Here is a 13,485-nt window from a genome sequence, read left to right on the forward strand (position 1 = left end):
AAAATAACTAGGGGAACAATCCGGTTTTGTTTGGTTTCGGTTCGTTTTTTCTTTTCGTTAAAAATTGGTTTCATAAAAACGAAAACCAATTAAACCATTTGTAATTGGGTTTTGTTTTGGTTAGTTTGATGTTATTCGGTTTAGTTATTTTGTTTCCGGTTAAACAACTAAATAGTTAAGTAACAACAAACTAACCAAAACAAAACCAAATTACAAATGATTTATTTAATATAATATGTTTAACATATATATGATCATCTTTCATCTATAATCAAATACTGGATTATTCAGTTTGGTTTGGTTCAGTTTACACGTCAGTTTTGTTTTCAGCGTTACCCATCAAATTTTTTAAATTAATCGAAATACAAGAAATTATGGTTTAAATTGGTTCGGTTTTATTCACTCCATCGGTGAAGCTATAGCAAGGACACAAATGCATAACAGTGAGCCAGTTGCACTCTTCAATCAATGTAAAACGGGTGAAAATTAATTTATGAAGCCTCTGCGAGCTTGAAGCTCCGAGAACCTCTGCGAACTTGAAGCTCCGATGTTGGATATGAACTTGAAGCTTCGATGTTGGACCTCCAATATTTGGTGAGATCCAAATAGAAGAGATATCAGATTTTAGGGCTTTAAGTCATAAAGTAGATACGTCTGGCAGCAAGGGCAAAATCGTATTTTGCAAGAAAGACAGAAGGAATTTTATAGGTCAATAACTTATTATAAATACTTGAAGTCACAATCAGACACATGATCCAAGTTTTTTAGGCAATCTGAGAGAAAAGAGCAATTAGCTAAATCGTATTAACTGCGCTTAACATTTTAATTGTCATTTTCTGTAAATTCTTACTTCAGTTCAACATTAATAAAGAGACTAGCTCCGCTCTTATCCCCAAAACATTCGTACTATTAATATTGTCGAGTTCTTACATCAACATCAGACATTTTTCAAAATCTTAGCTACGACATGAGCAAATGCAACTTAATATTGATACCAAAAAAGTTTCAAGTATCGCATGCGGAGACCTAAAAGACCCATGTAATGTTGTAAAGATCATGAACTTCTTCTTCCTGACCTCGGCCACCTTCAACCTTTGCAACCATTTCCAAAATCCAATTCCTTCTATTTTCATGTCTCCATTTCCTTTCCACTTAGGTAATAGATGTCAACTGATTTTGTGCATATATAGCCATATTATGTAAGCAAAATAAAATAAATCACAAGTATGATCGTCTACTCTTTCACTTGGTACCATAAGGTCCATAACACAAATCAGTTTTCCAAATCTTATATATTTTTAGCATAATTTTTGTATTTGATGCATACATATTCTATTAATATTGTGTGAATTTTTTATTTGAACGTAACAAATCAAATATAACCAAGTCGCCTTGGTCCAGTGATAATCAAATATAATCAAATATAACAAATTCTGGGTTCGAATAGCATTGGCCACGAAGGTTCGAATTTTAACATGTTTCTCCCAGCTCCAGAAGATTAGTCTTTGGGTCTAGAAAGCCTTTAGGATCACTCCTGAGTTATAAAAAAAAAAAAAAAACAAATCAAATATACGATCAAATTTCAAAAGTTCAACAGGATATATATATATATATATATCTTTATATGGCATTCAATAACCAATTAATAATGGAACGAATACAAAAAAAAAAAAAAACCAATGAATAAAACAGTTGCAATTATTTATATTTGTTTTTTTCTAAAAAGAAAAAGAAGAAAGATCAGAATGTTGGATCCGCACTCATTCCTAATTTGTGCATAACACTGCTGCCAAAACATGCGAAGCTAATAAGCTCCCAAAAATAAAAAGATTGAGAAAAAAGAAAAAGAGAAGTAGAGAACTATGAACTCAAAGAACGGTCCCACTCCGCACCATTCCAAAGGTCTTAATAATTCTATATATTATAATATCAACTTTTCTTGTAGATCCTTCTCTTTATAAAACCCTTTTGTCACCTCTTCTTTCCTCATAATATCACATCATAGCCTTAAGTAAAGAAAACCCTTATTTGCTCCCAATTACTTGTTCATCACCTAGCCAAAGCTCCATGTCCTAGTCACTCCCCAGATTCCCTATCCTACAACTTCTTTCAAAGTCTTGTACATATATACACACCCGTGATAGCTGTTCTTTCTGTTTGTGTGTGTGTGTTTACATATACGTGTGAATTCATCATTTGTTGTAAAAGTGGATCGGAGGTATGGAAAGGGACCGGTTCCACCGGAAACATCGGCGGCGGCGGATAATAATCCGTCCTGGAACGAGACTGATGTCACAGCCATGGTCTCTGCTCTAAGCCGTGCCATCGAGAACCCGACAGACCCGCCGGTCAAACAAGAGCTTGATAAATCGGATCAACTTCAACAAGACCAAGGTAATTAATCAATACTAGCTATAACTCTATACATACAGCTAAGTCTTTTTTTTTGTTAGCTGATGCAACTTGGTTATAATAAGTTAACTAACTAAAGACTTACTATTAATAACCCTTTATCGATTCTCTTAGTTAATAATTAAATTTGGGGGAAAAAAGGAATTTGTATAGGTTAGGTTCGAGTTGAAGTACCCTCAAGTTCAATGCATCTGTCATTTAATTTACTTTCCGTAAAGAACTTTCCTTCTTGTTTTTTTGAGTTGAACCACCGATCAGGATACTACGTGTCTATCCTTTTCTTTTTAATACATCTAGAACTTTTTGTTTTTGTTTTTCAAAGTACAAGTTTGATATATTTTATTAACCTCATGTCTTAACTCGTCAAACATATCTAAAACCTACATATGCTTCCTTCTTACCTAACTAGATAGAGTAATTTTGACCACGCATGTTCCTTTGGTCATTTGTAAATTACTTTGTCTTAGATATCATTCTCTGTCAACTTTATGGTTGTCCTTTTAATCATTATTTTGAGGTATTTCAACATGATTAACTCGTTTTTTCAGTGCGTTACTCAGAACTTCGAAGCCAAATATGAAATATGTCAAACGACTCAGGCGCAGTCTTAATCAAATATCAAGTCGTAGTTTATACTTTTATTGAGTGGTAGTCACAAAATCAAATTTTGTTATTTGAATGCTAAGTTATATGTCATCCTTTAAACACACAACAAGGACACCCGGAAAATAATCATATATAGAAACAAATATCCAGTTAGTCTTTCTAAATATGGTAAAAAATAAAATTGGCAAACATTTTGAATTGATGACGATTTCTTGTGAGAATGGATATTAAACTGATTAGTTTTAGTTTACTTTTGTAGATTTTAGTGTCATTATGTTGCTGTTTGACAAGAAAAACAAAGAAAATTACGCTGGTTGTAATAAATATAGTATTGAATCTTTGATTGGTAATTTTGGTTCAGTACAAATGTATATTTAATTCCATCTAAAAATGTATATGTAGGTTTTAGATATGCATGACTGATGACTGATCCAAGTATATTTGGATTGCATGACTGATGACTGATCCAAGTATATTTAATTCCATCGAAAAATGTAATCTTACTATATAGTATATTGTGGAAAGTTCGGACCATGAAATCACATAGTTGATGCGTTTTAAGTATTATTGTATGCATCATCTTAATTAATTAGATCGTTCATTTTTTTGTTTCTTTGAAGTCATAAATAGTGCTAAACTAATTAATATTCTCTTCAATTATTCTTTGCTAAAACTAATCGTTGAAATCACACACGTCATATAATTTTTCTCATGCATGTAGATTGCACATGCAATATGTAAATTATTTTTATTCTTATGTCATGTTCTGCAAGATCAACCAAGAAGCAGACACTATAGAGGCGTAAGGCAGCGACCATGGGGAAAATGGGCAGCCGAAATCCGCGATCCAAAGAAAGCAGCCCGTGTCTGGCTCGGGACTTTCGAGACAGCAGAGGAAGCTGCTTTAGCCTACGATCGAGCCGCCCTCAAATTCAAAGGCACCAAAGCTAAACTAAACTTCCCTGAACGAGTACAAGGCCCTACCACCACAACCATCACTCATGCCCCAAGAGGAGGTGGTGATGAATCAATGAACTCACCTCATCCTCAGCCTGCTGATCAATCTTCTACTTCGTGGCCAGTGACTTATAACCAAGACATACTTCAGTACGCTCAATTACTCACGAGTAACAATGAAGTTGATTTATCGTACTACACGTCGAGTCTCTTTAGTCAGCCTTTCTCAACGCCTTCTTCATCTTCTTCTTCCTCCCAACAGACGCAGCAACAACAACAACAGCAGCAGCAGCAGCAGCGGGAGGAAGAAGAGAAGAGCTATGGTTACCATTATTATAACTATCCAAGAGAATAATCTAATTTTATATATTATCGGTCGATCGAATCAATATTATAAGTCGCTACCATCTTCGTTTCATTGGTTTTTATTTTCGCAACCTTTGTTGCGCCGAAAATATAAATGAACGAGAGGCATGTGTAACATTTTGTTTTTATTTCGTTATTGTTGGTAAAATTTGGATTTGCTGAAGTTGTATTTTCTGAGACATGTCACTCTGATCCGTCGGTCGTATAGCTTGTGTATCATCAATAACCTCAATGAACATGAACTGCATGCAATACACATATAGATAAAACTCCTAATCTTTATAGAAGTTGGCGTTTGAAAGAAGGAAAGAGGTTTGGATTATTGATCAAGAAAAGTTATAGATAATAACATGGTTTTAACAAGACAACTCTAAATATCTAGTAATCATAAGTACCTAATATGCTACTATCCTGATTTACTGAAACAGAAATTAAATTAACGTGTGAATGCATCGTAATTCGTGAGAACTTGAACTTGTTTACATGTAGTAAAAGTAATATAACATGAAATAGGAACAAGATTAATAATGCAGCATCCATGCTATATTTTTCGCAGCTATGAGCAAAATCATTAACCAAATTTGGGTGATAAGATATTCCGTAAAACATAAACTAAGAGAAAAGCAAATTGAATTACAAAAAGACAAAAGGGGAATTTTCCTCGAGGTTTAGTCGTGGTCCCTCTCGATATAGATCTCCCCACACTAAGTAGTTCGCATAGACGACGCAGACGATACTTAAATGTTTTTTTGTTAGAGTTTTCTTTTTTCACGTGCAATTATTTTCTTAATATGAAATTTATAGGTGCTTGAAGGTTCTAATTAATTACCGGTACACGAGATATTACCAGACTTTTAGAGCTTGGCGTCTAGGACATTGTTTGATCTGTATAGGATAAAACCATAGTTTCATTTCTTACATAGGTAGACATCGTTAATAGAAGAAAAAGACAGATAAGCATTGACTATAAGTCAAACAAATCTTCTTTGTAGTTTTGGGGAGAGGGGGAATCTTCTTTCTAGTTTATTAAGTGTGCTGAAACGATCTCTCAGACGATCACTACGAATATCGCAATCACTAATCATTTAAAGAACAAAAAAACGTGTTTAACCAAAAATATCGCAATCCCAAACCCAAAAGTGAGACTTATCTGTCCACATATTCATGTGTCTTTTTTTTAGAACGCATTTTTGTGTACATGCATCTAATGCATGAATCGTACTCGATCGATTTATATATATATATATATATATATTCGTGGTTTATGTTTCTTTTGTTTTATTATTATTGATATACATGCGACTATGTGAGAGTAGGACAAGCAAACTTGATATTGAGATTTAGATCGAGCTTGCCCCACCAGAGATAGTACTTTAAACACCGTGTATCTCTTTTCATTATTCTATCTCGACTTTGATTGGCCTTCCTCTCGTGATCGTCTCAGCATATATTCTGCATATATTCCACATACACTATTCATTTTATCCATTAATATGACAAAATACTTACGTTTTTTTTTCTCTTAATCGTACGGGACATAAATAATTAAAATTAACATATTTGAGAACTTGAAATTATGATGAACTTAATGATACCGGAAAAATATATAGATCTATGTATAGGTACTGCTTAATATTTTTTTTGGGTTGGTCTATTCCAAAATATGGGTGGGGGTTGATAATTGATACTACGACATGAGCTTAGATGAGATGATGTAAAAAAGGATAAGTAAAGAGCTTTTCTACAGAGTAACGCATGCGCAAAGGCAAAGGGGAAATTGGGTCCCGTCCCACTTGGTTTACGTCAAGTGTATTTCGAGGGCCATCCTTCCAGATCCCATGACCCAGTCTAATGATCATCTTTCAATCCCAATATCGATCTTTACCAATTCTTTATTCTTTCCATAAAACTTAATACTCCCTCTGTTTCACAAAGATTGATATTATGTGATTTTCTTTTGTCCCACAAAGTTTGATGTTTTACCATTTTAAATTAACTAATATTTAACTTTTGTAAACTTTAAGAAGTGATCATTAAGAAAACTCAATAGTCATTGGTTTATAAATATATAATACTTTTAATAAAAAACAATATTGTAAATAATCATTATTTCTTAATTTGTGTGAAGTCCTTCAAACATCAATCTTTGAGGGACAGAGGGAGTAAGTTTCACTAGACGACACATATTTTCACAGAGACATTTTTCAACTCGATTTTCTATGATACTAGTGCTATAAAAAAACACATAACCTTTGCACTACGTTGTCATTTGAAGATACTTTACACACACATGCATCCAAAAGTCTAGTTTTGTGTCGCAAATATTTATACTTATTAGACGACGTGTCAGCCTAAAAAGATGAATAACATTTTTAACAGTTGTCAGTTGATATATATATAACCCATTTCAGCCTCATATAATTGCCATCTCCTTAATTTCGCCATTTATACATGCGGTTTTTTCTGATAAATTAGTTCTCATTTTAACAATTTGACAAAATTTTCCCTAAATGAAAATTACTTTCAGAAAGTGAAATGCCATTTTCTGAAAACATGAGACCTCGAAAATGATATAACGAGAGGAAGTTCCGAATCTATCTTTATTTTATGACTTTTATCTTAAGCTGTTTTCAAGTAATCCTTTTCGATATATTGACTTGGACGTACGGTAATCTCTGACAAGAGACTTTTACATCATGCTTTCGGCTTCAAAAATTCAAATATTGCGGCTGCTTTGCGTTGATTCCGTTGAGAGTGGAACTCCCCCAGATAATAACAATGATGATCTTCGCATGCACATGAAGATCGCAGTTCTTATATTAATTTAGATAGATTTCAATAATCAATATATATACTCATGTACGTGCATCGATCTTTATCTCAAATATTCATCTTGTGGGGTATGTTAGTAGCCTCGTAGCAATCAAAAACACAAGGGAAATGTGCTTGAGTAGTCATGAGTTTATTATAATGTGGTCCCAACTCCCAATTGCATAAATTTAAACTATTAGGACTTTTTGGACTTGAATGGCACACTTTTAGAAAACGTTCCCTCTTATCTATTTTGTTCAAGTTTCATGGTTGTTACTCTTAAATGTCAGATCGAATGCTTTGTATACTTGTATTAGTGTATAGGTTCTCTTTTGTCATATAGTATTTCTTTTAGTATTGTTGGTTATTATACTTAAAATACATGACAAGAGGAATAAGCTAACGGAAGCAGAGTGTCAAAGTCCTTTTTACATAAAAGCCTCTCTATCTAAAAAAAAGTGAATAACATGGTCACTACGTAACCTTTTTGACTCTTTTTCTTACAATTTCTCCTCACATGTTCAACTTCAAACAGGCATTTTTATCAGATCCAGCCCAGCCCAGCCCATCCGTCAAAATCTTTGACTGCCAAAAGCCCGCCTAACTTATATATATTATACTCTTGGTTAATTTTCAAAAGACAATATGGCTTAGAAAAACAAATATTATCTGGTAGACAAGGTGAGAGAATGAAAGGTGCAACGATAAACTAATCCAGTACGGGAATTGGTCTAGGAAGGGTCAGCTAATACTCTCAGTCAACTGTATCTTTCTATACTCTCTCATATTCGTAAGTCAAAATACTTCTTTAGACTTGTTTGACTCTCTCGTTAATTAACTAAATAATATCTCACATGAGTTTAAAATTAATATAACAAAATATAATTATATATTTTAAAGGAGCTTAGTAACTTATTGAATAAATTAATTATTTAATAGTTTATATTATATAAATATTCTTTTAAATAAGTATTTTCCAAAATTGGTACAAAAGTTACCTATTATTTCTAATATTATTTAGATTCATTATAAAAATAAATATTATTCAAAATGATTAATCGAAAACTAAAAACATTTTTCCGAGAAAATTGATGAAGTCATATATAAAAATCATACGGAAAATAATTCACTCGTACCAGTATAAGTGAGACCAAAACCTAACTTATATATATTTACAATTCACAATAATTTAATTTTAATAAATTAATATAAACATATTATATATATATATATGTTAATTAACTATATACTGATAAATGATATATGATTAGAATAATATTAATAAGTGAATAAAAATTGAAAAATTGTTACATAATAATTTCATGTGAATTATTTATCTTAAAATGAATAAAAAAATAAAATCAAAATAGAAGATATGCAACATATCTTAAAGATGACAAGTAGAATTAGAAATAAAACTATACATCTTGGTGCTCATAATATATAAATAATATATATGCAGTACTAATATCCCAAAAATAAATTAAGAACAAATTTTTTTTCCAAAAAAGAACAGTAGGTTGGTGGATATTTAAAGTACTAACAAATCCAAAAAAGTACTAAGGGAACCAAAAATAGTTTAAAGACTTTGGTTTCTTTAAAGCTCTCGTTATGGTCTTTAGGATCCTGAGCATTCTGTTTACATGCTGAGTTTTCAAGCTCATTGTTAAGGCATGTAAACAGATGTCTCAATCTTCTGAGGAAGTTCCTTGAACTCAATGTCTTTCACCTCTAAGCCTGATGGAGAAGAAGTCATGAATGTGATCACAACCCCTTTGGGGGCAAATCTATCGGCTTTCACCGGTGTCAAGTCTATCGCCTATCACATGTGTCAAGTTTTAGAAAAATGTTTTAGAATAAACTCTATATTAAAATATACTTTAATTTATTATAATTAGAATGAAACTACAAAATAAATTAATAATTATATAATGTGAATTATTTTTATTAAAATTAAGAAATTAATAAAACAGAAAATTATTATTGGAAATTATGATTAAAAAGTTGAAGAAAAATTGAGCATCTTATAATATACTCCCTCCGTTTCAAAATAAAAGATATTTTAGAGAAGTTTGTTGTTTAATAATATAGGATGTTTTCAAATTGCAATGCAACTTTTATATTAGTTTAGTATTTTATATTATGCAGTATTGTTTCTGATTGGTTGAACTTGTTAAAAGTAAAGACTTCTTAATCTGCGTGTTCTGCTTAAAACATCCTATATTTTGAAATGGAAAGAGTATTATTTTGATTCAAGTTATTTCTTTTTACTAATAATATCTCTTTAGGTGACCAGTGTCAAGTTTAGAAAAATGTTTTAGAGTAAATTCTATATTAAAATATACTTTAGTTTATTATAATTAGAATGAAACTACAAAATAAATTAATAATCATATTATGTGAATTATTTTTATTAAAATTAAGAAATAAAACAGAAAATTATTATTAGAAATTATGATTAAAAAGTTGAAGAAAAATTGAACATTTTATAATATATTATTTTGATTCAAGTTGTTTTTTTATACCGATAATAGCTCTTTAGGTGACCGGTGTAGTAGTTCTAAAATAAAATATTAGAATGATTTATTTATTATATAAGATGATTCCTTAATTATAAACCAATTCAGAAGTGCAACTTGGATCGTGATCTGTTTCCATTTGATAACACTCTGGAATTTCTAATCTCTTCCTCTTCTTCTTCCAGTTTTTTCCTTCTTGCGGCCTCCTCCTTCTGTCTCTGCAACAGCTCCAATTCTCGATACCTTTCCTCTTCTTTACGTTGTAGTTCCATTGCTTCTCTCCTCTGAGATTCTTCAACCCTCCTACTATTTTCTTCTAACATCTTATCCAGCTCTTCTCTTTCTCTCCGAGCTTGTTCCTGATTAATTATTTCCAACATTTTTACTTTAGCCTCTAGTATTCCAAAACCATATAAAACCAAACAAATAGAGCGGCAACATAATCAAACAACGAGACTTACTTCTTTTCTTCTTGCCTCGTTTAGAGCAGCTTCCTTTTCTTTCTTCAGCTGTATTTCTACATCAAGAAACATCTTTTCATAGGCTTCCTTTGTCCGCCTCTCTATTTCTTCTTTAACTTCTTCCGATTTCATCCTTTCCTCCACATTTTTCCTCACTGCTTCCTCGATCCGCCGTGCAGTCTCTTCTTCTAGTCGTTTGAGCTCAGCCTCATGCTGCAGTCTTAATTTAGCAGGGAAAAAAAAAAAGAGTTTAGAGTTAGACCAATTCTAAAAACACTAGCCAAGAGAAACTTTTAAAGATTCAGATAATTAGCAATGCATAATGTTGATCAGCAGTTCTTCTGCTAATGCTCAAACACTAGATAAGGAGACAAAAGTATACTTTCCACAGGTACGTCAAAAATTACAATAGAACTATACTTTTCGTTTACATCTGGAAACTTGGAGAAAATAGATTACCTTATCCTAGATGTCAACTTACTCACTAGCTAATAAATTCTTAGAAATGCATATACTAGTTCATTAAAAGTTACAATATTCCACATAGTCCATAGAGAATATCACAGTGAACAACAAACTTAACTCAATACTTTGCATTATGTGCAGGACCTTTTATATACTATATCCTAATCTGGAAAACAAACGATTCCCTTGCCTTCAAACACAAAACAGGGGAAGCAAGCAAGCATATTGCAAAACTGAAAGACAAAAACAACATTAAAAATCAATTTTACCTAGCCTTGTCTTCCTGTTCTTTCTTCACTTCAATCGCAATTTTATGCTCTGATGAACTACTTCTATCCCTTTGGCGTTGCCTCGGTGTAGGAGACCTGCTCTTCTTGTGCCTACATATATTGGAGATGTGTTAAAACTATAAAGTAGCTTCTTCTAATCTACACTAACCAGCTAAATAAACGAACTTCAATGGCTATCGTAACTGAAGTGTTACAAAGAAACAAAATTAGCCAGTTTCTAGACTATGTTCTGTATTGCTACATCGAATTCACCAAAACTTGGTTCAAAACCCTAATTCCTAATTCCCGATATCTACCATAAGTTTCGAGATTTGATTCTCCACATATCTAAAAGGTAAGAGAATATTTGTCGCAGACCTTGATTGATAGGGAGAACGGCTGCGGTCGCGTCTGGTACGACGGCTGCTACGATGAGTGACAGGCGAGCGAGAGTATCGTCGGCGGTGAGACGGCGACCTAGATCGCGAGTCGTTTCGAGCCATTATTCTCTCACCCCCTCAATGTTTTTTGATTGGTCGGTCAATGGGTTTTCTAACCAAATTGATGATTTGATCGGTTCAATGTTTTATTAACCGAACAGACAGACCCAAGTTGAACCGACCGTGTTTCCGGTTCAATACAAACATTTTTATCCAAACGTATATTTAGAGCATCTTTACTGGCAGTTACTCTCATGGTTACTCAACCATTTGGGGCCAAAAAACTGAATAAAAAATCTATTTACAATCTATTTAGGAGAGAATCGATTCCCTGGGAAGCATCTGAAGCAACACCATGAGTAACCGTACGTGGCCTATTTTCATTCGTAAATACATAAATATTAAATGAATTTTTTTTTTTCCATTTTCTTTTTCTTTCTTCCCCATTCTCTCTCTTCTCTCTCGATACAAACGGAGTTCTCACGACCAACGACGGCGGAGGGTTGTTGGATTAACCCTAAGATTTGACGCTTCGGTTCTCACCACCAACGACGGCGGAGATTTCTTATGCTGCGACAACGACGGCAGCTCGATCCCGGAGGTCTCCGTATCAAATCCCCGCCACAACACAACCGCCTCCGTCGATGGTGACTGAGACGGAGAAGGTTACAGTCGAGCGTCACTGTGCTGCAAAAGGTAAAGGCTTGAATTGCTTGGTTCCGCCTCCTAAAGGTTACCATCAGCTGGTTCCATGGCCTAAAAGCCGTGACGAGGTAACTCCTTTGTTTGCAATCTCTTGTTAGAGTTTATTGGCTAACTAAAGCTTAATAGCAAAGCTCAAGTGGATTAAGCTTAGAATCAGAATGTAATAAGCCTAAGTAGATTGGATTAAGCTCAATATTCTCTTGTATTGCATTTTGGTTGGAAAATTCTGATCTTGGGATTAGCTTAAGTAGATTAAGTGATGTCGAATTTGGATTTGCAGATTTCTTAAAATAGCTACAATTACAAGTATCTTCAGTTAGAGGTGCCAAGGTTGTTACTGATCCAAGTAATGGGCGATCAAAAGGTTATGGATTTGTTAAATTTGCAGAGGAAAGTGAAAGGAACCGGGCCATGGCTGAAAATGAAATGAATGGTTTGTATTGCTCAACAAGGCGTATTATCAGTATTGTTAAGAACTTAGCCAACGTTGATATCTTCTTCTGTGTTTGCCTTTGACTGGTTTTGTAAAATATATTGGACCGGAGTCGAGAGCATGAAGAGTGCCACTATATTATGTAAGTGATATGACTAGTACCTGAAGAAAGAAGAAAGAGGTTCAAGCGGAAAGTTATGTTGATCGTCAATGTCGCTTCAAGGTTCTTTCTTCATTGTCTTGATTGCCAAGGTGACCTCTAATACTACATTCACACCAAGTTCTTATTAATAACAGAGGCTCTAGAAGCTGAAATAATGATAACAAAGATGTAATCAGCCAGGTGTGTTTGTGCAGGTGGGACAATCGAACTTCAGCATTAACACCGGAGAAAGAGATATTCTACCTAGTGGCGATCCTAACATCGGCAGTGAATGTAGTAACATTAGTGAATGTTTGTATTGCTCAACAAGGTCATGTGAATGTAGTAACATTAGTGATAATCAAATATGACAAAAGTTGGTATCCTTTACATTGTAGATATTTGTTTTGTAGTTTAGGTTGAAATTTGTAGGGTTTTTTTTGTACTTGTATTGCAGGTTCTGTTTTTAAAACTGCAGGTTCTGTTTTTTGTTCTTGAATGTTCTTGATTGTGTTCTGTTAATCTATCCATCATGCAATGCAATATTTGTTTTAATTCACTATTCATCAAGAAAGTTGGCAAAAAAGAAAATTTGATAATTAATAAACACAAAAAAAAACAATATATATTTTTTAAATGTTTGAGTAACCTTCTTTGGGGTTCTCTAGTAATAGAGTGATTTTGCTTAAGTTCTTTTAGGATTGCTTTACTTAATTTATGATTATTTATATAATTAATTAATGTGAGAGTAACTATGGTGGATTACTCCACTAATGATGGTCTTATTTACGTAGTTGATTATGATTATTATGATCATACGTCCGACCAACAACATGGTAACATTGTAATGTGTTCCACCACACACCATTCATAGTTTCATTTTCATACACATATAGTAT

General features: G+C 33.1%; 2 protein-coding genes and 1 long non-coding RNA gene across 3 annotated transcripts; 2 read left to right on the forward strand and 1 right to left on the reverse strand.

Moving 5' to 3' along the window:
• The first annotated feature begins 1,809 nt into the window (after positions 1–1,809).
• On the forward strand, positions 1,810–4,504 carry LOC104769549 (ethylene-responsive transcription factor ERF113). Its single transcript, XM_010493779.3, has 2 exons — positions 1,810–2,394; positions 3,792–4,504. The coding sequence occupies exons 1-2, from the start codon at positions 2,301–2,303 to the stop codon at positions 4,328–4,330; spliced, it is 633 nt and encodes a 210-aa protein (XP_010492081.1). The 5' UTR covers positions 1,810–2,300; the 3' UTR covers positions 4,331–4,504.
• A 5,219-nt stretch (positions 4,505–9,723) lies between these two features.
• Positions 9,724–11,424, reverse strand: LOC104769550 (uncharacterized). Its single transcript, XM_010493780.2, has 4 exons — positions 11,245–11,424; positions 10,867–10,977; positions 10,133–10,352; positions 9,724–10,030 (listed from the first exon to the last, which is right to left on the reverse strand). Exons 1-4 carry the CDS (start codon positions 11,367–11,369, stop codon positions 9,776–9,778), a joined length of 711 nt encoding a protein of 236 aa, XP_010492082.1. The 5' UTR covers positions 11,370–11,424; the 3' UTR covers positions 9,724–9,775.
• A 346-nt stretch (positions 11,425–11,770) lies between these two features.
• Positions 11,771–13,126, forward strand: LOC104769551 (uncharacterized). The gene is made up of 3 exons (XR_764404.2): positions 11,771–12,079; positions 12,292–12,696; positions 12,802–13,126. It is a non-coding gene; the product is annotated as an uncharacterized LOC104769551 (long non-coding RNA).
• The last annotated feature ends 359 nt before the right edge of the window (positions 13,127–13,485 follow it).

Source organism: Camelina sativa, chromosome 20, assembly GCF_030686135.1.
Source record: "Camelina sativa cultivar CO46 ecotype springtype chromosome 20, ASM3068613v1".
In the NCBI taxonomy this organism is placed as follows: Eukaryota; Viridiplantae; Streptophyta; class Magnoliopsida; order Brassicales; family Brassicaceae; genus Camelina; species Camelina sativa.